Source organism: Podarcis gaigeae (assembly GCF_964106915.1).
Source record: "Podarcis gaigeae genome assembly, chromosome: 13".
NCBI lineage: Eukaryota > Metazoa > Chordata > Lepidosauria > Squamata > Lacertidae > Podarcis > Podarcis gaigeae.
Window position 1 is genome coordinate 38,031,589 of NC_139689.1, and position 24,610 is coordinate 38,056,198.

Here is a 24,610-nt window from a genome sequence, read left to right on the forward strand (position 1 = left end):
ATTGCTTCCCCCAGAGAATCCTGGGAGTTGTAAGGATCCCTCCCAACACCCTTAAACTACAGTTCCCATGGTTCTTCAGGCAAATTCATGTGATTTAAATGTGCTATAAATGTATGGTGCGTTTTCCGCCCTGATGGGGCTGAGCTCCAAGACCTGCATTTAACCACAGCGATCCATCATGAAGAAAAGGTTGTTCCTGATGACATGAAGAGGGCCTTTTCCTCACCTCACCCACAGAGCAACCACAACCAGCATCCTTACATTTGGGATAAAAGAGAAAGGCTTCCCATCAGAGAGCAGAACTACCAGGTAGGTTTGAACTCTGACACCTCATTTTTTGAACAAAAGTCTTGGCTCTGGCTTTCATTGTTTCCTGCATGCATCCTGTATCCTGGTTAACTTTATCCCACTTGCCTGGCCCTATTCCCATTGCTATGTAGCTATAGCTCCTCTTCCTCCTCTGCTACCGGCTGTGACCTGTGTTTTCAGGCACATCTCCTAGTAAACGCCCCCCCTCTACTCACAAAGGTGTGAGTCAGCCTTCAGGCACGAGCAGCTGGCCAAGGCTTCCAGCACATCTGCACGTCCCCACGGCTAAGAATAGGTTGAAGGGGAAAGGGTAAACCTGCACATCCTGGTTTTCAACAACTGCTAGATCCTCTCTTTGAGAATCCCAGGAATCTGAACTAAAAGGCTTGATTTGTGGCTGCCTAATTTCACTGTCTGCAACTGGGCAACCTTCCTCACAGGCCTCATCCAGAACTGGCCCGAGATCTGCCTGGGTAAGCCGGTCAAACCTGCTGGCATTGACAAGGCATATGACCCTCACCTGAATCTCATAGCTCTCCTGACAAGGTGATTTGGTCTGCAGCCACAGTGTGGAAATAAAGGAGGAGAATGCCCACCAGAAAGCAGGCACTCTATTATTCAAATTAGGCCCCAGTGTTTTTCTTACAACACCCTTCTTAATGAATTAATCAATTTTAATGTAGCATGCAAAATCTCAAAACTTTTTTATTTGTTAATTTGCACAACTACTGCTCTCACTTCATTACAAACAGTATTTCTACATGCAACACACTTGAGCAAACCTGTTCCTCTTCATTTCACACATATTTTGTTTCCACTAAAGCTGCCTCTGACGAGTTATCATTTAATTTTTTTGGGGGGGGGGATTAGCATCAGACGTCATGTGCCTGGAAGTTGCCAAATCAATTAACCAACTAGAAGGGTTACTGTTAATAGCACCAGTTTTCCTAAAACTTGATATTGCTGGATAGTTCTGATGAACTGCAGAAGCATTTTTATTTTGCTTTCTGTTGCCACCCTGGAACTTTTCTTTATTAGTGCCACTTTGTTCCCTCGGCCTGAAAGCGAGATGAGCGCCACAACCTCATAGTCGCCTTTGACTGGACTTAACCATCCAGGGGTCCTTTACCTTTACCTTTTCCCCCTGCCAGTGTTACCTAGCATATGCACCTTTCTGAAGGAGTGTCTCCACCCTCATCGTTCTACCCAGACACTGAGGTCCAGCACCAAGGGCCTTCTGGCGGTTCCCTCACTGCGAGAAGCCAAATTACAGGAAACCAGGCAGAGGGCCTTCTCGGTAGTGGTGCCTGCCCTGTGGAATGCCCTCCCACCAGATGTCAAAGAGAACAACAACTACCAAGACATTTAGAAGACATCTGAAGGCAGCCCTGTTTAGGGAAGCTTTTAATGTTTGATGTATTACTGTATTTTAATATTTAGTTGGAAGCCGCCCAGAGTGGCTGGGGAAGCCCAGCCAGATGGGCAGGGTATAAATAAAAATAAATAATTATTATTATTATTTCTGCATATGTCATGGTGGTGGAACTGCATTGCAACATTCAGAAAAGTGCAGATTTCATTACGACCTAACAGGTGAGCCCAATGCAAAACTGCCCACTCACCTGATGCAGTTTTTTTTTAAAAAAACCCTGCCCCCTTGCTTTTCTGATGACACAAAACACAAACTGGGCAAAGTGTTCGTACTGCCTTCCTCATCAGTTGGCCGCTGATGTTAAGTCATCCTTTGGAATGGGGAAGGATAGCAACGGGTGGTGGGAGAAATCGAGAATACAAGGGCTCTTAGATCTCAAGATGGGAGGAGGGAAAATACCAGGAAAGCTGGCGTTTACGTGTAGACCTGTGTGTGTGTTTGTGCGTGTGTGTCTGAGGACATGTCTGTCTGTCTGGGAGGTCAACAGAGGGCGGGGAGGCAGGAGCGGGGAGAAGAATCCCTGCAGAGTCAGACAGGATGAGCCAGTGTGAATATGTGTGCATGACAGAAAGCATGAAAAGGAAGGCATGGGCTGGGGGCTGAGGGTGGGAAGGAATAGGCTACAGCCCTTTGCCTATCCTTCAAACAAGCCAGGAAGACCCACCCCCATCCTGTCTGCTTGTGAAGGTCTCGGAAGCTCCTCCAAAAGTCCCACCCCCTGAACAGTAGCATAAAAGCCACACACACACACCAGCGACTGGACACTAAACAGCTACTGCTGGACAGAGCCTCAGAGTCAAAGTGACCAGAACAGACTCAACTCGACTGAACCGCTAGAGATATCAGGTAAGTGTCTCCATCTCCTCAGGACTTCTGAGTGCTCTGGGATTTAGAGAGGCTTTGTGGCTTCTCGGGTAGATGATAGGCTTGCGTTAAGAAGGGCTTTGGTGAGCCTTTCTTGGCTTTTGGGAGGTAAAGCAGATGTTATCAACCCAGAAGTGTGGATGGGATGGAACTGATCAGGTAGGCTGTGATGATCTATCAATAGCTGATGCAATATATTCCTCTGGTTTGGGGAGGGAAGAGTATGAACTGGATGTGAGCATCACTTGGCTACTTCCAAGGGGATCGGAGAAGGTTCAAAATGGCTCACTGTTTTCCAACAGATTAATTAAATTCCTTTCTGGGGCTTAATTTATAAACTTGAATTAAAAATTAATTGGGGGCACATTTTTTGTCACTATTTTTTAAAAAATTGATCAATCTAATTGATTGGTCAAACAAAACATTGCAGTAATTACCTGCCAGGGGTACCACCTCATTTTAAAATACTTATTTACATGCATTCATATCCAATTTAAAATATCCCATGGATGAGTTCTGTGAGCACCAAAAATGCATTGTTGTAGACCTCACCGTAAGGGAGAGATGTTGCTTTTGCTGAGTCTCAGGCTGCCTTGAAATCGCACCCTCATCCAAGATATGTGGAGGGTTGTGGTTGTTGGTGAGAAAGGAAAGGCAGTCTGCTCAGGTATATTTTTGTTAAAATATACCTGAGCAGGTCCCCTTGAACACGGAATCCAGAACGGAGCCAGAATGAACTATAGCACAGCTTCATCTTTGCCCTTTTCTTCCCAGGTCAGGATCATGGATTCAAGAAGGTTTGTTGTGATGCTTTGTTTGCTGATGACGTCTTCATGTCAGCCCTGGAGGGCATTTGGAGCACCAGACAGGTGAGCAGCTGGGAAATGGGCAGGCGGTGATTCAGGGTGGTTGGTTTCGAGTAAGGAGGAGGGCAACACAATGCATAAACCACAAAATCCACCACCACCCCACAAGAGGTAGCAATGGGGTCACCAACTTGAATAATAATAATAATATATTATTTTTACCCTGCCTACCTGACTGGGTTTCCCCAGCCACTCTGGGCGGCTTCCAACAAAATATTAAAATACAATAATTCATCAAATATTACAAGCTTCCCTAAACAGGGCTGCCTTCAGATGTCTTCTAAAAGTCAGATAGTTGTTTATTTCCACCTCTGGTGGGAGGGCATTCCACAGGGCGGGCAACACTACCAAGAAGGCCCTCTGTCTGGTTCCCTGTAACTCCGCTTCTTGGAGTGAGAGAACCGCCAGAAGGCCCTCGAAGCTGGACCTCAGTGTCCGGGATGAACGATGTGGGTGGAGACGCTCTTTCATTTAGGGCTTTAAAGGTCAGCGCCAACACTTTGAATTGTGCCCGGAAATGTACTTAGAGCCAATGTAGGTCTTTCAGGACTGGTGTTATGTGGTCTCAGCACATTAATGGCTTTAAAAGAGGATTAGGCAATTTGATGGCTATTAATGGCTGCTCCCCATGATGTCTGTGTGCTATATCTGCTGTCAGAGGCAGTGTTCTTCTGAATATCAGTTGCTGAGAACTGCAATCGTGGGACTTGCCCATGCACTTAGGTATTGCTTGCGGGATTCCCAGCCACATCTGGGTGGCTGCTGTGTGAACAGGAGGCTGGACCAGATGGTCCATTGGCCTGATTCTGATGTTCTGATGAGAAAGTGAGGGATCCTCCCATCTTATGGCCATCATCAATGTGTTATAACCACCCTACTTCCCTGCTACCTTATTTTCTGCAGGCGGCAGCCCCCTCCTTTTGCCTCCTTCCTGAATCAGCTCCTGAAGATACGTGAAGGAGCAGATGGTAGAGCCTTGCAGGAGCCTGGGCTGGAAGCAGGAGAAAGGTCCACCAAGTGGGAGCAGTTGGAGGGAGTGAGAAGCCAGCTGAACCTGTTGAAGAGGTAAGTGGCACCTTGAAAGGACAACATCCCTGCACTCAGAGCAGACTAGCCCCGTTAGATATAGCCACTAGATCACCCTCTAATTCCAGAGAACACTACCTTCAGCTTTCCATCTCACACCCGTCCAGGAATGCAGGGAACTGCTTTATACTGAGTCATACCATCAACCCATCTTGCTTAGTAATGGCTGCAGGTCTTTTGGGTTTTTGACAGAAGACATTCTCTTCCCTACCTGGAGATGTTGGATTTTGGACCTGGGACATTCTGCTACTGAGCTATGGCCCTTGATGATCATCTGTCATGGATGCTTTAGCTGAGATTCATGCATTACAGGCACTTGGACCAGGTCCCTTCCAACTCGACAGTTCTATGATTCTAGAGCTGTGTCTTCCAGCGCAGTAGACCTCAGACCTTCCCAGAGAACATGGGGGTCAGGGCATGGTCTTTCAACCAGTCAAACCTGTGCGACAATAGATCTAGAACAGGGCTAGCCAATGTGCTGCCTTCCAGATCTTGCTGGATTCCAAATCCCATCAACCCTAGCCAGGGATGATGGGAGTTGTAGTCTGAAGGGTACCACGCTGGCTACGTCTGATCTAGAATATAATAATCTTGATGTTGCTTGATCTGTATTTCGCAAGAACAAAATCGCTCTATCTTACAATTTAAATTTCATTTTTTCCCCTTGGGGTTAGAGCTTGTGAAACAGCCTGGCAAGCTAAACGTATCATCTAACCATACAACACCTATTTGTGTCAGGCAGAAAATATGTAAAATGCGTCCTACAGACAGAAGTTGCCAAACTGTCTCTCCCCTCTCCCTTTTAATTAACCTGGGAGGTGTTTTGCTTCCCAATAGGCAGAAATTTTGCTGGTGAAGCTTTTTCTGATGCAGTAATGAAATAACTCGTAAGGAATCTTCCTATTAAAACAGTGGAAGAATGTTAGAAAGGGGGGGGGGGGTGGAATTCACTGGCAAAACTGATTTTTCCTCCTACACGTTTGGGGCTTGACCCAGTCTTGATTTGCAATTGCATGATACCGATCTAAATAGACAAATAGTCTGACTCAGTATAAGACAGCTTCCTGTGTCCCTATATAGGGTGTAGTTATTTGGATGGTAGTGAAGACTGAGTGTCCCCCCCCCCCCCCAGTATGAAAGTTAGCCTTTCACTACTCTTTTTTTTAATCACGGCCCCAAACTGGACCAGACCAAGATGAAGCCATCTCTTGGCTGGGCGAAAGCCAATTCCTAGCCCCATGACAATCTTAGCCTGAGTCCCTCGGGTGGTGCGATGGGTCAGAGCACCAGGCTGTTAACCAAAAGGTTGGTGGTTCGAGTCCACCCAGGGACTGCTGTGAGCAGGATTCCTGCATTGCGCGGGGTTGGACTAGATGACCCTTGGGGTACCCTTCTAACTATGATTCGAAGCCTCAGCTCTAGTATAGCATGGATAGGGAGCCTGTGGTTCTCCAGATATAGCTGGACTATAATTCACATCACCCCCCATCACTGCCTGGCTGTGCCTTTTGCTCCCATTCAAGAGATCATTCCTCCAGCTCCAGGCCCTATATAGGTCCTCTACAAGACCCTAGTGTTCCTCATACTTCTTTTCCCCACCCACAGCTCCTCTCCTGGGCATCGTGTCCCCCGACACCTGCTGGCCTTGCCTTCCATGCGCGGATGCCAGCTTGGCACCTGCCAAGTGCAGAACCTGGCCAATCTGCTGTACCGTTACGGGGGCAACAACCAGAAGGACGAATCCCGCAAGAACAACAAGGACACAGCCGATCCCATGGGCTATGGGCGCAGGAGACGCCGGGCAGCTGAGCATGGCTTGCCCACTCCCACTTAAGAGACACCATGCTGACGAGGGGAAAGATGGGCACTAACTGAACCAGGCTCTGAGAAGCAGCAAGGATCAACAGAACACACTCAGTGACCCCGAGCGCTCAGAGGCAATGGGCAACTACAAGCGTGGCCACCATCATGGGATGGTTGTGGGTCTTCTTCTGTCTCCAGCATTTTAGTGCCCCCCATCCCAGTTCACGATTTGGGCCACTGGTGCCTAGGCAAAGCTTCATAGGGATGCAAGGCTGTAGATCGGATAGCTGCTACGGCTCACAGGGTGTTCAATGGAGTTGTGTTCAGCGGCGGTCAAGCTAAGAGCCCCTTCTCCAACGGGGCAGCAGCTCTTTGCCAGAACGCAGGAGGAGGATACTATAGAAGCCAAGGAAGAGGATGGGAAAGTGGTCATGCGCCCCCCCCCCCCGGGAAAAGAACACTGGAACATCTCGGCGTTGCAGAATAGCTCCTCTGCAAAATACAAATGGACTTCACCGGCTATGTGACATCGCAGGCAGGGTGGCGGGATTCCTGGGCATTCCTGGCTTCTGTGCTTCATTTATGCATCTGGAGTCGCATCAAGAGGAGATTTCAAGTAAAGAGATTTGTCCACCTGGAATTGTTTGTGGTGTTATTTGGTGCTTTGGCTCGGGTGAGGTTGCTAAGTGTGCTAGGCGAAATGAGTGGTTGGGAATGGATGCAAACTTGTCCCCGCCTCCTGCCGCCCTCTGGTGTTAATTAAATGGCACACCTCTCTGAGAGATCCTAGGCTTCCTGGTACTGCCCTGTTGCACTTCCTGCAGGCACTGATGTAGTCCAGTTTGTGCCTAGGTGGAACTAGGAAGTGTGGATGAAGTCCCATGTTTGGTTGCCAGAGGTGTGGTTATACTCCTTATTCAGTGAAGGATTGCTGCAAGCTGGTGAAATCCTTTCCCAAGCCTTGGTTGTTCTGAACAACTACAGAATGGCATGGGCTCCTGAGCACTCTGCTTTGGCTCTTGGGACCTCCGAGATGCTCTGAGCTGGTTGTTGTTCCTAAAGAAGGGGGTTACAAAGCTTTTCACTCACCTAAAAAAACCCATTGGTTGGTTGAATATAACCTGAGCATAATCTGTGCTGCCATTTTGTTGATCACTGAGAGCTATAAGCAGCTGGAATTTCTGTATTTTTCTGCCCAGGTTGTCATTACCATCTACTACTACTACTACTACTACTACTACTACTACTATTTTGACAAAATACTAATCATAAATAGATATGAATAAAAATGTGCACCCCACCCCCGAGACCATTCCATTGTAACTATCCAACCTCCCAAAATTTCAACATCTCCTGCGACGGTTTGGCCCCTTTCTGTTTTAACAGGACAAATGCTACAAACACCTTCCATATCGCCTCAAAATAATTTCTCCTGCATATTCCCTGTCTTTCCTTAATGGCACATGTTAATTTATCATAAGTGGCTATATCCCACTCACCATTACCATTTATTTGCAAATTAATCACCTCCATCCTCAAAGGAACTGCATACATAGTTCATGCCTCCACCTTTTATCTCTTCACAACGATCCTGTGAGGTAAGTTAGGGTGGCCCAACATTGCCCAATTCATTGATGGCCCAACACTGGCCATTCATTGTTGAGTGGGAATTTGGACCTGGGTATCTCCAGTCCAGGTTGGCCATTGTAACCACCGGAAAAAAATATATATTAAAGGGATGCAAAGAATGAGAAAATACTAGGATACTCCATCTCCTCCTAAAGAAGAGAGGTGGCTTAGATCAATGGAACTGTGAGCCACACCTGCTGGTTTCTTGGAAAGGTGGAGATGGTAATTAATCAAGAACCAGGGCTAGCCAATGCAGTGGGCTCCAGATGTTGTTGCACTCTATATCCCATCAGTCAATGGCTAGGGACGATGGGAGTTGTAGTCCAACATTTGGAGGGCACAAGGTTGACAAACCTTGAGCTAGATGCATGTGTCAATGTGTATGAGGTTTCCTGTTTTCTTTGAGCAGGGGTGGGCGACCTGCACCCAAAGGTCTGCCTGTGGCCTTCTTCGGCATAATTTCATGTGGATGGTGGGGGTGGAGGGATCCCAAAAGACAAGGTAGGTGTGGGAGGGGGGTGGTGCAAGAAGGGAAGGGAATCCTTTGCAAGCAATCACCTCAGACATACTAAAATGACCTGTCTCTTCTCCACAAATTTCAGCAGCTCTCTCTCTCTCTTTGTATAAGAGGGGGAGGAAGGCTGCGAGAGAACTAGAGTGTCAAGAAGAAAGAGGGAAGCGACAGAAAGAGAAAAGGGGTAGCAGGACAAAGAATGAAGAGAGGACAAGTGCCTGGGAGGACTGGGAAACCAGGTTGGGTTGGGATTCTCGGGGGAGTGAAATTCAGGCCTTAGGCATGATCTGACTCATTCCAGAGCGGTTCACAAAATACAAACAAATTAAGATTATTATTAAAAAACAAACGAACCCACACACACACCACACATTAACATTTTCTACTCATTTTGCAACTCCTGCTTCCATGAACAAGGAGGCAATGAAAGGTGAAATGAAACGAGGTTCAGAAAACTGGAGCTCTTGTGAGTACAGTAGTGAAACAGGGAGACTTGAGGCTATTGTGGAGGGGTGGGGTGGGGGGAAGACGACTGGAAATCTGGGGTTGGGGAAACCTCTCCCCCACACACCTTCCGGCTCCAAAAGAAGGGGGGGTCAGCGGTGGCGCCTCCGGAACCAAAGATTTCAAGGCGGGGGCTCCGGAAGCCCCGACCACCTCCAGCAGCATCAGCATCAATAAAGCGGCGCGGGGCATTTCGGGAAAATCCTTGCACGGCCGGAGCCGGCATGGCCAGCTGGGCGGCGACGAGGAGGGGAGATGCTGGAGGCCGGCGGGCAGGCGGGAGAGGACAGGCGGACTAGTGGGTAAAGGAGCAGGGGGCCGCCAGGGGCAAGGACCCGGAGGAGCGAGGAAGGAACGGCCCGGGAAGGAGGAGAGAACGGAGAGGATGGAGAGGAAGAGGAGGAGGAGCTGGGGTGCCGCTGGGGACCCCCGAAAGGCTGCCCGTCGCCAGGGGGGTCCTGTTTCCCAGCCCTGAGCTTCGGCGCATGGCTCAGCCCCGGTTGCTCTTGGCCGGGGGGTCACCCCAGAGAGGTTGCAAGGTGAGCCCTCCCTTCCCCCACCCCGGCCTAGTAGGTGCTGCTGGCAAGACAGGGCTTCTTTCTGGGGGCTGCTGGGGAGGCGAGACCAACCCGGGTCCGTAGTAACTGGGGGGGGGGGGAGGAAGACACTGGGACGGGGGGCTGGTTTATGGGTTAGTGGCGGTGAGTTATGGGTTCCCTGAGGGAGCAGCGGAGCCTAGTGGGAGTAGCTGTGTGGGCTGGGGGTGCCTTCTTCTGAAAGAACCAAAGGCCCAGGGTCCCAATCTAACCTGAGGTGCGGTTTGTTTGTTTTTTTAAATTTTCCCAGAGTTGGCAGCCTGACCCCTCCGGAGGAGCCCAATGAGACTTGCTGGTGGAACAGGTATGTAATAGCTGAAGGAAGGTGGTCTCGGGGGGGGGGGTCAAGGTTTATGGACGCTCGTCAGTGTACAGCTGGACGCCGCTTCCTGAGGGCATCCACTACATAGGGTACTATTTATAGACAAGCCTGTGCAGATACCAAGGCTGGGGTTTGATCAATGATCTGTTGGCACACAGAGATTGGAGGGGGTGGGGTGGGGAGGGGGGACTTTGGGGAGGAAATGGCAAGCAGGCGAGTAGCTGTCCCCTCCAGCAGGCATCGATTTATGCCTTTGCTGCTTTTGCTTGGCTTGCTACTGTAATGAGATGGTGGGGGCAGAGATAATTGCTTGCTTCCAAAACCTAAATGGCAAATAGGATTTTTCTTATGCCACTTTGTACACACACTCCCAAGTCGTTCCACCAGATGAGAAACGGCGTCTGTCATGTTCAACTTTCTAGAAGGTAAGGAGGTCAGTGGCCCTGGATCCTCTGAGGTCACATGAAGCAGCCATCTGTGTTTTTCATATTGTGGTTTTATGCTGTAACCGCCCTAAGGCCTACAAGTATAGGGCGGAGTAAAAATATATGATAATAATAATCACAACAATTTCTTAAGTAGGTTTGGGGATGGGCAGTGCCTGGAAGTGAGGAAGTTAGTTAATCCTTTCCTCTGTCAAAAATAACATGAAGACCAGTTAAAACTTTTTTGCGTGGGGGGTGGATGCCTTCTGTTTCCCTTCCTCACTTGGCTCCTCTCGTACACACGCACCCCTTCTCCAATGTTGTAATCATTTTAATTTTAGCAAGCATGCTTTCTTTTGTGGGTGGAAAAGCAATTTCGGGAGGCCAAAGTATCTTCAAAGGATCACACCCTTTTATTCCATGTCAGATCATGCAGCCTCACATATAACTCCATAGAAATTACTAGCTGACAAATATGTATACTAGCTTACCTGGTTTTATATTCCTCCTCTGCTAGTTATTTGTGGCAATGCTGTTGGGCTATAGGGGAGGCAGGGGGAAAAGACCCCCCCCCCTTTTTAAAGTTTGCAAATGTTTCCTTGTTCCGCCAGAAAAATGAAAATCTGCCGCAAGAGCCTGCAAATTTAAACCAGAAGGCTGATGCTTAATCATTTTCCCACAGGTGATTTTTATGATTAAAATCAGCCTCCCAACATTACTTTTCCACTGGTTGACTTTTTGTTCTTAATTATGGTAAACTGGTCTGCCTGCCTGCTATGTTTGGTGCTCATTTGGTGCTTGCTTGTGTTAAGCAAAGTCTTGTTTAACTGAGTGAGACATTTCCATGGAATTTTGGACAGTTTTGAGGCCTGCGGGGTGTGTGTGTGTGTGACTTACACAGGTTTTAGGGTATCCTAACCTGTCCTCTCCTCCTTCAATACCTAACTTTAAAAGGCACTTCCTGATACCACAGAAAGCACATTTTTGTGGCTGGCTGCCATACACTTGTACATCTTTATCACTTCAAACCTTCCCCCTTAACCTGTAAGTAGAAAGTCTTAAGTCAGGAAACCAGCAAATGTGCACCTCATGCATATGAGATAGAGAGAGATTGAGCAATGGCTTGATGCCTAAACAACAGCACTAGCCATGCCAGTTTTGGTGGACAGCTGTCACTCAATAGAACCCAGAATATCAGGCATGTAGGGGTTTGTGTGTGTGTGTGTGTGTGTGTGTGTGTGTGTGGAGTCTACTGGATCAAGTAGGTCAAAAGGAATACATATCCTAGGTGCCACCTACATAGCAATCTGAAATGGGCCTCAGAAATCATGCAACCCAGAGAGTTATTAAAATAATGTTACTTTTCAGGCTATTTTCTAATTCTGCTTCAGGCAATAGATTATAAAGAGAGATATTTGCTTCCAGGAAGGCTCAGTGGGGGCAGAAGACCTAGGCTAAACTATATCCATATAATTAATGGATAAAGTCCTTTGTGTGGTGTTCTTGAGAAGCTAGCATTCCAGTTTAATTGTTCGTTGTAAAAACATAAGACTCTCTTGGATGGGTGGATGTCATTCAGGAATGAAGCGAATCTACAGTACCTGAGAAGTGTTGGTGGTTAGAAAGCAGGCAGTGCTTCTTTTTTCTGTGATGGCATTAGAGGAGGCCTGCTGCTTCCTGCATCTCTCCCTAAAGGAGGGGCGAGGAACCTCAGACCTCTCTGGCCAACAGGACTCCCTGTGCCTCCCTCTCTCTAGGTCACATTTCTCACTGGCCCTGCTGTGCATCTTATTCGAGTGCTTCTGCCTGTCTGGGACCTGTTCTTGACCTGAGACAATGCCTCTTCCTTGCTTGGGTGGGGGGCAGAAGGATTTGTGTGTATGTAGAGTCAGTGAGGGATGCGGGTGGTGCTGTGGGTTAAACCACAGAGCCTAGGACTTGCCGATCAGAAGGTCGGCGGTTCGAATCCCCACGACAGGCTGAGCTCCCGTTGCTCGGTCCCTCCTCCTGCCAACCTAGCAGTTCAAAAGCACGTCAAAGTGCAAGTAGATAAATAGGTACCGCTCCGGTGGGAAGGTAAACGGCGTTTCCATGCGCTGCTCTGGTTCGCCAGAAGCAGCTTAGTCATGCTGTCCACCTGACCCGGAAGCTGTATGCCGGTTCCCTTGGCCAATAAAGCGAGATGAGCGCCGCAATCCCAGAGTCGGCCACTACTGGACCTGATGGTCAGGGGTCCCTTTACCTTTAGAGTTGGTGATGCTGAAAACCTCTGACTGTGTGTGGCTGGAGGACAGTATCCTGCTTCAACAGAGGTAAGAGTCCAGTCCATTACCTCACTTTCTTTTGTCTCTGGCCTGCCCACCAGTGGCATGTGGCTCTCTGAACAGGGTCCCCATCCCTGGTTTGATACCCTCCAGGGGGTTCCTCATCTTACTTTCTCCTCTCCCTCTCTCCTTCTTCTGCAAACCGTTAGGGGCTGGATGTGAAGCTGTGCTCCTTCTGGGGCCCAGTGATGTTTGTGCATGTAAACTCTGGGCCCTAATTTGTTTCTACAGTGGTACCTCGAGTTACAGATGCTTCAGGTTACAGACGCTTCAGGTTACAGACTCCGCTAACCCAGAAATAGTACCTTGGGTTAAGAACTTTGCTTCAGGATGAGAACAGAAATTGCACGGCGGTGGCAGCGGGAGGTCCCATTAGCTAAAGTGGCACCTCAGGTTAAGAACAGTTTCAGGTTAAGAACGGACCCCCAGAACGAATTAAGTTTTTAACATGAGGTACCACTGTACTTACATTGAGTATTATTGGCATGGGGGCACCATGTTTATCTAGCTCCCAAGCATAGTGTTGGCTTAGATGCAGCTTGCAAAGGCCATTCTCCTCCCTCCTCCCCAAGGTGGCTGTGTATGATTTGAGTTCGTTGAGTTGCACACCCCAGTTTCTTATATGTAATTGTCATCTGGAATCTTTACACGTTTTTTTAAAAAGGTGGTTTGATTAGAGACTGTCTGGACAGCTCAGTTGGTTAGAGCATGGTGCTGATAACGCCAAGGTTGCAGGTTCGATCCCCGTATGCATGTTCCTGCATTGCAGGGGGTTGGACTAGATGGTCCTCAGGGTCCCTTCCAGCTCTACAATTCTATGATTCTGTGATGTGCAAGATGGTGAACTCTTCCACATGTGGTGGACTTGCGAAAAAAATGAAAAACTTTTGGGACCTGATTTATAACGAAATGAAAAAACTGTTTAAATATGCATTCCCAAAGAAACCAGAGGCTTTCCTGCTAGGGATAATAGGAGGTGAAGTAAAAAAAGAGGATTGTAGGTTATTTATGTATGCTACGACTGCCGCTAGAATTCTTGTGGCCCAGAAATGGAGACCCCAACGTTAGTGGAGTGGCAAGTGAAGATGTTTGAATATGCGGAGTTGGCGAAAATGACTAATAAGATTAGACATCAAAAAGTAACAAAGTTTGAAGAGGAGTGGAATAAATTTGTTGTGTATATATGGAATAATTGTAGAAGTTTAAAAACTGTAGCAGGATTAACTTAAATCTTGTGATGTGGAGTAGGTGTTAATTTGTGAAAGCCGAAGGAAGGAAGTCTGAGCGTGACAAAGCGCAGTGTAAATAAGAAAACACTAAGATGCTGGATGCAAGAGTTTATGTTTAATTGGACTTTGTTTTTGGAAATCTGACTTACGTTCTTATTTGATTTTGATTTTGAAAACTTAATAAAAAGTATTTTTTAAAAAAGAAAAACAGAAAAACAGATTTGATTAGGGACAACTGTTGCGTACAGTAAGCCTGCAAATTACATGGGGGTTATGTTCTGTGGATTGCGCCTAAAGCCAATCGCATATAGTCAAAACCCATTGAATCCAATGGTGGGGGGGTGCAGGGCAGGGATTGCCAATGTCATTTTCCCCAGAACTCCAGCCCCTTTTTATCTACTTTTATTTATTTATTTTGCCACGCGTATAAAGCTGAATGTGCACATGTAAAATGTGTGTAACTTGGGGCTTGCTGTAGTTTTAACGGGGAGAGTCCCCAGCCTGGTATAGGGAAGGCCAAAGCTTATTCTATTTTATTGTTTGTTTATTTTAATTTCTCTCCTTTTAAAGCAGTGTACAAATAGATACATAGGGACGCGGGTGGCGCTGTGGGTTAAACCACAGAGCCTAGGACTTGCTGATCAGAAGGTCGGCGGTTCGAATCCCCAGGACGGGGTGAGCTCTCATTGCTCAGTCCCTGCTCCTGCCAACCTAGCAGTTCGAAAGCACGTCAAAGTGCAAGTAGATAAATAGGTACCACACTGGCGGAAAGGTAAACGGTGTTTCTGTGCACTGCTCTGGTTCGCCAGAAGTGGCTTAGTCATGCTGGCCACATGACCCAGAAGCTCCCTTGGCCAATAAAGTGAGATGAGCGCTGCAACCCCAGAGTCGTTCATGACTGGACCTAATGGTCAGGGGTCCCTTTACAAATAGGTACAGGAGGGATACACAAGCAATGCTGCATACAGTGAGCTGAAAGATAATCAGGAAAGCTGAACTTAAAATGCCTTCTTCTCTTTTAAAAAACAACAAACAAACCACCAAACTGTTAGTACATTTGAAAAGCTAAGCAGGGTCTGGTATGGTTTCAAATTGAATGGGAGACCACATGTTGAGCTTCCTGCGTTGCAGGGATTGGACCAGATGATTCTCGTGGTTATAAGTTAGTGCCCTGTAGAACACTTTAGCACAAGGATCGTGAGGCCAAAACCCAAGTTCCCAGTGTTATTCTCAGGTTGGAGAAGAAGGAGTTTGGATTTGATATCCTGCTTTATCACTACTCGAAGGAGTCTCAAAGCGGCTAACATTCTCCTTTCCCTTCCTCCCCCACAACAAACACTCTGTGAGGTGAGTGAGGCTGAGAGACTTCAGAGAAGTGTGACTGGCCCAAGGTCACCCAGCAGCTGCATGTGGAGGAGCGGGGAAGTGAACCCGGTTCACCAGATTATGAGTCCACTGCTCTTAACCACGACACCACACTGGAGGGGAACCACTGTAAAACTTTGCCCCACATAGTCATCCCTCAGAGCTGGCCTTTTGGGATGCATTGGCATATATTTATACAAATAATTATATATCCCCATATCATAGACATATGCCACAGGAGTTTAAAACAAGCCATACAGTAACATCATATTTAAAACCAATTAAGAACAGAAGAATTCAAAGCAACACCAGTAGACCATTAATTGCCCGGGTATGTATGGAATGTAGAGCAGAAATGTTTTCAGCATGTTTTTAAAAGCTGGTACAGAAGGTGCCCATTTAACCTCTTTTGGAGGGATGTTCCAAGAGGTAAATATCTGGCTCTTATTATTTAGTTCCCTGTAGGCTCCCATGGCAAGAATTGGGAAGTCTTAGCTATTTTGCCAGGCTGATTACAAACCAGTACAACCAGTTTTGAAGTGGGAGGGAGTTTGAGCGGAAGAGTCAGCCAGCACATTTCTTAGAGGAGGCTGCAAGGAGCAGATTGCATCTGTGCTTAGGCGATCCAGCGCTGTACGCAGGTAGGATTGGGTCCTGGAGCAAAGAACACGCAGGAAATTGGATCAGGGAATGGGTGGTTGTGTTAACAGAGGATTTAGGGCAGCCTCAGAGGATATAGTGGAATTTCCTTGGCGGTTCTTCCACAACTCAGTTGTATGGGAGAAGGAATGAGAGGGATGGAGCGTGTGAAGATTGGGGCAAACAGGGCTGCGATTCCAGATCTAGTGCAGGAGAGGGCTGGATTTTCTGGCATGGTGGAAACAGACTAGGAGGTGGATTCTGTAAAGCTTCCATTGTTCCTGACCATTTGCTGGGCTGGACGTGATGGAAGTTGCAGCCCAGCAATATTTGGGAGGGACTGAAGTCTTCTAGGTTCCGTAAAAATATGTTTTAATATTCCCAACGTTTTGGTGGAAAACAGGGTTGTGTGTGTCGTTGGTGTTTTGGTTTGTGTGGATATGGGGGAAAGTGGTGTCTTGCCAACACTTTGGGTGGGGCTGTAGAGTCTAGCAAAGAGCCGATTGCCAGGATTCCCAGGTCCCACTGTTCAGAACCTGTACCCCAGTGTGTCTCTTCCCTGTCACTGCCTTGGGTTTCCGCCCTACCATGCTTTCTCTTGGAAAGTGTGCTTGTGTCCGTTTGTTTGTTCATTTGTGAGTAGGCGGCTGATTGGTGGATACCTCAAAGGAAGCGCACTTCCTGATTTAATCTCATTCCAGAGTGTCTGTCTCACAGGGTGGGACTCACAAGAGAAAAACTGAACGACATTTGGCAACATTACTGTTCCATAGCAGTGGAGAGGGCTGGAGCACACAAGAGCCTCAGGTTAGCCCCCAGCCTAATAATAATAATAATAATAATAATAATAATAATAATAATAATAATAATTTATACTGCGCCCATCTGGCTGGGTTTCCCCAGCCCCTCTGGGCAGCTTCCAACTGAATATTAAAAACAGTACAGCATCAGACATAATGACTTGTTCTAACTATGAATTGTGATTTCCTTCCCAAAGAATTAGAGTAAAACCACTCATTACATTAACTACACTGTTTGCCCTTGAGTGCAGTAGTGTCCTTTCAAAATGTCCAGCGTGGATCAGGATCTTGGGGGGTGTCTTTGTGGAGGGTGGGAGGGAGCTTTAAGCTTCTACCCTCTGCTGTGGTCCCACATCTGAGGGGGAGCCCCACACCTTCTCTTTGCAAGGGGAAACTAGCATCCATTCGGTCTAGTGCCTACGTTGGGTTGCCATATGTCCTCTTTTTCCAGGACACGCCCTCTTTTTCATGGGTAGAGTCGTCGTAGCGATCCGTAGCAGAAGTCGGCAAACGTGTCCTCTTTTTTGCTCTTCAAAATAAGGCAGCCCTAGCACTGGGAGCATTCCCCCCCCCCCAGGCAAACCGCAGAAAATGTTCACAAAAACGGGCAGTTTTGCAAGAATTCAGGGTAGAATAAGCAAATGAGCCTCAATTTGTAGCTGCTGTTATTGCAGACTTGACGCAAGTAATTAAGTTTGCAGAAATTGGGTTGTTTTGCTGGTGCTTACTAAGAAGACAGCTATTCCCAGATTGCATTTGAAATTACAGGTTTAAGTTACTTTATGGGGTTGCAGATTATATATACTGCGCTGCTCAGTGGACCAACAGGTTGGGTTAGGTAGGTTGGGTTCCTGGGGTCCTTTGAAACTCTTCTTCTACCTAGGTGATGAGATAGTCTGGGCCCCCAGGCAAAACGGCAAGCGCAAATAAAACATTCCTGTTGTGGCTTGACATTTCACCTATATAGCTATGCTCCTCCTTTCTATAACATCTTGTTTCAGCATTGCATATTTTGAGGCTTGACCCTGCAGGGGAAAGGAGTGAGCTAGCTCTGTGTTAGACGGAAGCAAACTGCTAAAATCAGGAGAACGAGTGTGGCGGCTGTAACTCAACCTGGATCCTCGCAGCCGGTGTGATGTTTTGATTCATTGATCTACAGCTTTTAGGGAAAGTGTTCATAGCCTCTGTGTTTCTCTTTGACCGGGCAACTCTTCCTGAATTTGCAGCTGCTTTAACCCAAGAAAAGGGCCCCTTGGGATTGGGAAAGATGCAATTACCTTCTCCCCCCCCCACTGGGGAAAACAGAAACAAGCTGGCTTCTTTGCTCTCTTCAAAACGCAAAGCACAATTGGAAAATCTGTCAGTACGGAGCAATTTTGTTTATGTGGTTTTTCTTTGCTTGCCAAATTGCATTTGAGGTGCTTTGCTGCAATGCAAGAAAACCCATTTAGAGGCAACTGCTGAGATAAAGCCCTTGCCACCATCTCCCCCTCCCCAAGCTAGCTACTGTATTTTTCACTCTATAAGACGTACCAGACCACAAGACGCACCTAGTTTTTGGAGGAGGAAAACAAGAAAAAATATATTCTGAATCTCAGAAGCCAGAACAGCAAGAGGGATCGCTGCGCAGTGAAAGCAGCAATCCCTCTTGTTGTTCTGGCTTCTGGGATAGCTGTGCAGCCTGCATTCGCTCCATAAGATGCACACACATTTCCCCTTACTTTTTAGGAGGGAAAAAGTGAGTCTTGTAGAGCAAAAAATACGGTAATTCAGTATGGTTCATTGGCACACGGTGCTTGGGATTGATCAGCACTAGCTGTCTGTGGACAGCACCCCCTACAAAACATGCAACTTCCGTCTTCTGTGGACAGGCCAAGCAAGTCGGGTTGTGCTGATGGAACAAAGCTCCAAGCAAGTGCTGACTGGAGAGACGGAGGACTGGAGGGACCAAGAAAACTCAGGGCCTAACTGCATGCTGTATTAATTGTGTGGCTCTTAGTCACACCAGAATTCTTTAAAATGCAATGTTGCAAAAGAACATCTTCAATAAAAATTAATAATAATAATAATAATAATAATAATACAGTGGTACCTCGGGTTAAGAATTTAATTCATTCTGGAGTTCTGTTCTTAACCTAAAACTGTTCTTAACCTGAAGCACCACTTTAGCTAATGGGGCCTCCTGCTGCTGCTGCGCCGGCGCTGCACAATTTCTGTTCTCATCCTGAAGCAAAGTTCTTAACCTGAAGCACTATTTCTGAGTTAGCGGAGTCTGTAACCTGAAGCGTATGTAACCCGAGGTACCCCTGTATTGTTTTTAACACTCAATTGGGAGCCGCCCAGAGTGGCTGGGGAAACTCAGCCAGATGGGTGGGGTATAAATAATAAATTATTATTATTATTATAAAGCCTTCATTGGTGCCATTGCAGCACAGGTGTTGGGGGGCAGAATTTATTTTTATTGGGATCACAGCTGGGGAGGGGAGGGTTAAGTTCCCCATACATGTGCATTGCAGTCCCTGTGGAAATCGCCCTCCACGCCTGGAGGAGTAGTTACTATTTTTTAAAAAATCCACTGACCTGGTTGCAAAAGATGTACAATCAACAGAGCGAGTATTTGGGTTGCAGGCGCAACGACGTGCTTTTTTAAACAAATAGGGATGCAAGGAAAAGGATAACTCTGAAATGTGCAATTTATCAGGTTTCTCACTCGACTGAAAACCTGTTAGCTGGCCACTGCCTCTAACCCACATGCAGTTTCTTAAGTATCTATACAATTTGCTATATTCCCTTTGGCCGTCCCTGCCTGAAGAAATTGCCCTCTGGCAGTGACTGCCCTGGTTCTGTCACCCATAACTATACTTTGCCAAGGGGGCATGCCTCGTCAGTAATTGCCCGGGTGTTCTTCCTATTACTGGGTAGCAATGGCTTTATTATGAAGTCTTGCTGTGCATAAATAGATTTGTTTGTGTCTTGTGGAAAACAGTTCTTCTGTGCTGAAATTATCTCCATATAGGGGAGAAAAAATGGCATTTGTAGAAGCCTGGTATTACATATGTACAGGTATCCTGCAGCAACGGACCTACATGTTGGGGGGCCTGAAGCTTGGACTCCTTCACAACCAGCAACGTGGTCTGAATAACCACTGTTATCTTCTTCCATGGGGTTATTCCACAACAGATTGCCACATTTTTCATATATATTAAAAAAATTAACTACCACATCTCAGATTTTGGTTAAAACCACTGGGTTGGATTATCTCACACATCAAAGTCACTAGTGTGAATTAAAATTTCCTATGCCTCATAGTTTCTGAGCTTTGGGGAGGTGAAAAGTAGGAAATTTTATATCTATGTGCATGATACGCTTGTTAAAGCAATATGGACTGTATTTTCTTCTGGGGCCCTTTTGGGATTAGGAGCCTTGAAGCTTAAGCATTATCATACTTTTCCATGTATAGGAGAGGTGTTTTTTTTTATTAAACAATAAGATAAAAAATTGGGGGTCATCTTATACACGGAACGTGTGATTGGCTGCTGCCGCAAGTTGGAGATTGTCAGCGGTCATTGGACATGTTATTAGTGGTCGTGGCAAGGGCTGGTGTTGATTGGCTGTTTCTGCATCAATTGGGCGGGCAATTGGCACCATCTGCCGGCAAAAGGACTGACAATAAGCAGCTATTACGACGCGTGCGAGTGGCAGGTCATGTGGGTGAGGAATTTTTGGCAACCCCCCCCCTAAAAAAGCTCAAAAAATATGGGCAGTCTCCCCCCATTTTCTTAATCTGGAGTGTCGCAAAATAGGAGGCATCTTATACATGGGGGCGTGTTATACAGTGGTACCTCGGGTTACATACGCTTCAGGTTACAGACGCCGCTAACCCAGAAATATTACCTGAGGTTAAGAACTTTGCTTCAGGATGAGAACAGAAATCGTGCTCTGGCAGTGCAGCGGGAGGCCCCATTAGCTAAAGTGGTGCTTCAGGTTAAGAACAGACCTCCGGAATGAATTAAGTACTTAACCCGAGGTACCACTGTACACGGAAAAATACAGTAATTTCAAAGTACGATCTGCACCTAGTAGCATGTTAACAGACCTGACTTCTTATATGAAAAGGCTCCTGCACAAGCAAAGCTTCTGCAAACCTTTATTTTAAGTCTCTCTTAATGCAAAAGTTATTTTTCAAAGGTATTATGCAAAGAGCAAAAAAAATTAAATTTTAAAAAAGAGAGCACCCACTTTTGGATGGTGGTTAGTTTCTGTTTGGGGAATGACGTTCTTTGTCTTTGTGAGGTAGCTGCTGAGCTTGGCGGACTTTGAACGGAGGAGAGGATCACAGAGTTTGAGAGTGCGATACTCAGGGTGGATTTGCCACAGGGCAGATAGGTGTTTGCGCATGAGCCCTGTTGTGAATCAGAGTGCTGAACACCCTCGAAATCCAAATGTTGAAGGGAGAAAGTCCTCAATGGAGAAGCAAGATTTGCATGGGAGATGGATCTGTCAGCAGGGCAGGGCCATGTAGCTCAGTGGCAGAGCAGTTGCCTTGCATTTAGAAGGTTGCAGGTTCAACTCCCAGCAACTCCATCCAGGGCTGAGCAAGGCTCCTGCCTCCATCCCTGATGAAGCCATTCAGTCTAGACAACGCTGAGAAAGATGGACCAATGATCTGACTTAGTACAGTATAAGACAACTTCCTATGTTTTAAAACCAGAGAAACCTGCAACTGCGAGGTGCTTCCTGTCTGGGTGCCTCTATTGCCAATTTATGCCACGGTCCTAGCTCTCTCCCACAGAAGCAAGTCTCATTAAATTCAATGGGACTTACTCCCAGCGAAGTAGGGTTAGGATTGCTGCCTTAGAATGACATCTGAATGTTTAGTCGATAGAGCACGAGACTTAATCTCAGGGTTGTGGGTTTGAGCCCCACGTTGGACAAAAAAATTCCTGCATTGCAGAGGGTTGGACTAGATGACCCTTGGGGTCCCTTCCAACTCTGCAATCGTATGATTTTGAGTGGGGGTGTGTGCATGATTCTGAGCTGCATTTCTACCTTCCCTATATCCAAATGATTCTGTGCTCCAGTCCACTGCTTCCTGAGGAACAGATTAGCTACCGCCATTCTTGCCTCGGAAAATGCTCATATTCTTTTCTTCCCTGCATTCTTGCTCTAGCTCAGAAGTCCTGTGCTCACATCCTTCGTATTCTAACAAGAATCTTTGCATTTTCCCACCTTCTCTCTAAGGAAACCAGGGATTCTTCCCTCTCCAAATTAATTATCACATCACAACTCACATCTTGCTTAACATTAACCTCCCAGCTGTCTCAGAGGTTTCAAGGGTTAATCTAGATCATGACAAGATATCACAGCATTGCCAAATTCTGTGGGTTGGGCCTAGACTAACAGCACAATTCCAGGCACTTCTATTATAGATTTAGATTAAATTTAGATTTAGATTACGGTAAATTTAGATTTAAATTCCCATCGAAATCAATGAGGCTTAATCCAGGCAAGAGTGCCTAAAGGATCACAACCTTAGTTGCGCATAGGTCCCATAGGAGTTAATGGGATCACTTAGTAATGATTTACAGTTCAAGCCTACCCATGTCCACTTGGAATTAAGTGTTGTTAAACTCAATGCAATTTACTCCCAGGCAAGTGGGGTTAGGATTGCAGACTTGCTTCTCCACTGAGAACAATGGGACTCAAGTGCCATTAACTAAGGTGTCAAGGAGCTGTCAAGGAGCCAGGTCATCCACTGGGCAGGCACACACATGGAAGGTGGAATGCAGTTAGCTTTTTATTAGCAGAGAAACAACAATGCAGCAATGTTCCTTATTAGCCTTGACTCAACAAAGGTGTTGCTGAAACTAAGCTCTAGGCATGACCTTTCCCCTCTAGCCTCTCTCTCTGGATCCCTCCCAAGCAGAAAAAGTCTCTTCTGGGCATGTCAGGTGTGTTGTGCAAGACCGGGCCATTCTGGAATGGGGAGTCAGGGGGAGGAGAATAAGGAGGACTGGGACTGAAGTATAGGTGGGTTCCCCCGAGGCAAGACACAGTGATAACAGCAAGAGCCTTTATTGAACTACAGTGATACCTCGGGTTAAGTACTTAATTCGTTCCGGAGGTCCGTACTTAACCTGAAACTGTACTTAACCTGAAGCACCACTTTAGCTAATGGGGCCACCTGCTGCCGCCACGCTGCTGGAGCCCGATTTCTGTTCTTATCCTGAAGCAAAGTTCTTAACCTGAAGCACTATTTCTGGGTTAGCGAAGTCTGTAACCTGAAGCGTATGTAACCTGAGGTACCACCGTACATAACTGGGAAAAGAGGCAAAGCAACTGCTTAGATACATTTCTGAAAGCCTGGGCCACTCTCACTCCCAACGTGATTGGCTGTCTAAACTTCCAAACTGCGAATCACGACTCAAGAGCCCAAGGGCCAATGGCCGAGGCCCAAATCCTGAAATGTTCTGTGATTGGATAGCATGTATTGAATCAGAATACAGGAGCTCAGAATCCATAGGCCAGACTCAAGCTCAGGCAAACACAGACCAGTGAATACATAACAGGGACTGTTTGTGCTCACGCTGTGATTCGCAGCCAGTGTGGTGTAGTGGTTAAGAGCAGTAGATTCGTAATCTGGGGAACCGGGTTCGCGTCTCCACTCGTCCACATGCAGCTGCTGGGTGACCTTGGGCTAGTCACACTTCTTGAAGTCTCTCAGCCCCACTCACCTCACAGAGTGTTTGTTGTGGGGGAGGAAGGGAAAGGAGATTTTTAGCCGCTTTGAGACTCCTTCGGGTAGTGATAAAACGGGATATCAAATCCAAACTCTTCTTCTTCTTCTTCTTCTTCTTCTTCTTCTTCTTCTTCTTCTCCTGTCCTGGAGGACCCTCCTTCTCCTGCGCCCCCTGAATCGCTCAAGTCTCCTGTTTCTATTTGCTCCCAGCTCCTCCCTTCTGCTGATGGCTCCACTATGTCCCACCACCAGGCCCTGGGCTCTAAGGTGTCCTCTTCGGAGCCCTCCCTGGGGGGCTCTTGGGAGGCAGGCTCATAGCTGTCAACTTTTCCCTTTTCTTGCGAGGAATCCTGTTTGGGATAAGGGAATTTCCCTTAAAAACTGGGAAACGTTAACAGCTATGGGCAGGCTTCCACCAGACCTCTTCATCCAACCTGTCCCTGACATAAATTTGCAGTGTAACCCTGTGAAAGGAACAAATTCCTAACCTATGGTATCTTGCTTTGAGTTGTGTTACGGCAAAAATCTGGGTGCGAGGCTGCTCTGCCACCCAGCTCATCGGACTAAGTCCGTGGGTCCCTGCGGAGGAAAATGAGCTCAGCCGGAGACAGGAGCAAACTGCAGAAGATCCAAGTTTATTGCGCAACAGGTTCAAGGCGAGATTGAACAGTGAGAAAGGGGTGACATGAGTTTTTGAAACTCCCTCCATGTCCCAGAATACAGTGCAAAACACGTCATGAATACATTAAAGAGAGGTTTGGTTACACAGATTACATCATGAATATATTAAAGGGAGGTTGGGTTACAGATTAACATATGGAGGAGGGAGGGGGGAATATGCAGAGCTACACCGGATTAACATAAGGAGGAGGGAGGGGGGAATATGCAGAGCTGGAGATATGCACAGATAAACACTTCCTGGGGATGAGAAAACAATAGTCCCAAATATGCATAGTCTGCCACCTGACATTGTCTGGAGGAAAGGCTGATCAGAGCAATTTGAAAGGATTAGGGTCTTGACACCTTGCTTGAGGGATTATGCTGGACAGGGGAGGTGTGATGGAGTCCTAGAGTAATTGAGCAAACTGGCACGCTGATTTTCTATGAATTTTATAGATTTTAGTCCCTTTCGACATTGACAATTGGAAATAAATTGATATATTG

At 46.8% G+C, this 24,610-nt stretch overlaps 2 protein-coding genes across 8 annotated transcripts in view; both read left to right on the top strand.

The window, feature by feature from the left end:
• The first annotated feature begins 1,836 nt into the window (after positions 1-1,836).
• Positions 1,837-7,000, top strand: LOC310830245 (pro-adrenomedullin-like). Its single transcript, XM_083709986.1, has 4 exons — positions 1,837-2,587; positions 3,380-3,474; positions 4,375-4,536; positions 6,163-7,000. The coding sequence occupies exons 2-4, from the start codon at positions 3,389-3,391 to the stop codon at positions 6,389-6,391; spliced, it is 477 nt and encodes a 158-aa protein (XP_083566112.1). The 5' UTR covers positions 1,837-2,587; positions 3,380-3,388; the 3' UTR covers positions 6,392-7,000.
• Positions 7,001-9,223: 2,223 nt separating this feature from the next.
• CPT1C (carnitine palmitoyltransferase 1C) overlaps positions 9,224-24,610 on the top strand; it is a 69,246-nt gene continuing 53,859 nt past the window's right edge. For 4 of the 7 annotated variants that reach the window (XM_083709256.1, XM_083709253.1, XM_083709254.1 and 1 more), the window contains exon 1: positions 15,754-15,909. The gene's annotated coding sequence lies outside the window, so the exon portion shown is untranslated. Of the gene's footprint in view, positions 9,547-9,853; positions 9,908-15,680; positions 15,698-15,753; positions 15,910-16,593; positions 16,715-24,610 lie in introns of those variants that run through there. The other 3 variants (XM_083709250.1, XM_083709252.1, XM_083709251.1) reach the window with 3 other exon arrangements.

Bases quoted from the DNA above. Each gene is read 5' to 3' on its own strand.
- LOC310830245 (XM_083709986.1), top strand. From the start codon at position 3,389: ATGGATTCAAGAAGGTTTGTTGTGATGCTTTGTTTGCTGATGACGTCT. The intron at 3,475-4,374 runs GTGAGCAGCTGG...TATTTTCTGCAG, and splicing joins GCATTTGGAGCACCAGACAG to GCGGCAGCCCCCTCCTTTTG. The intron at 4,537-6,162 runs GTAAGTGGCACC...CCCCACCCACAG, and splicing joins CAGCTGAACCTGTTGAAGAG to CTCCTCTCCTGGGCATCGTG.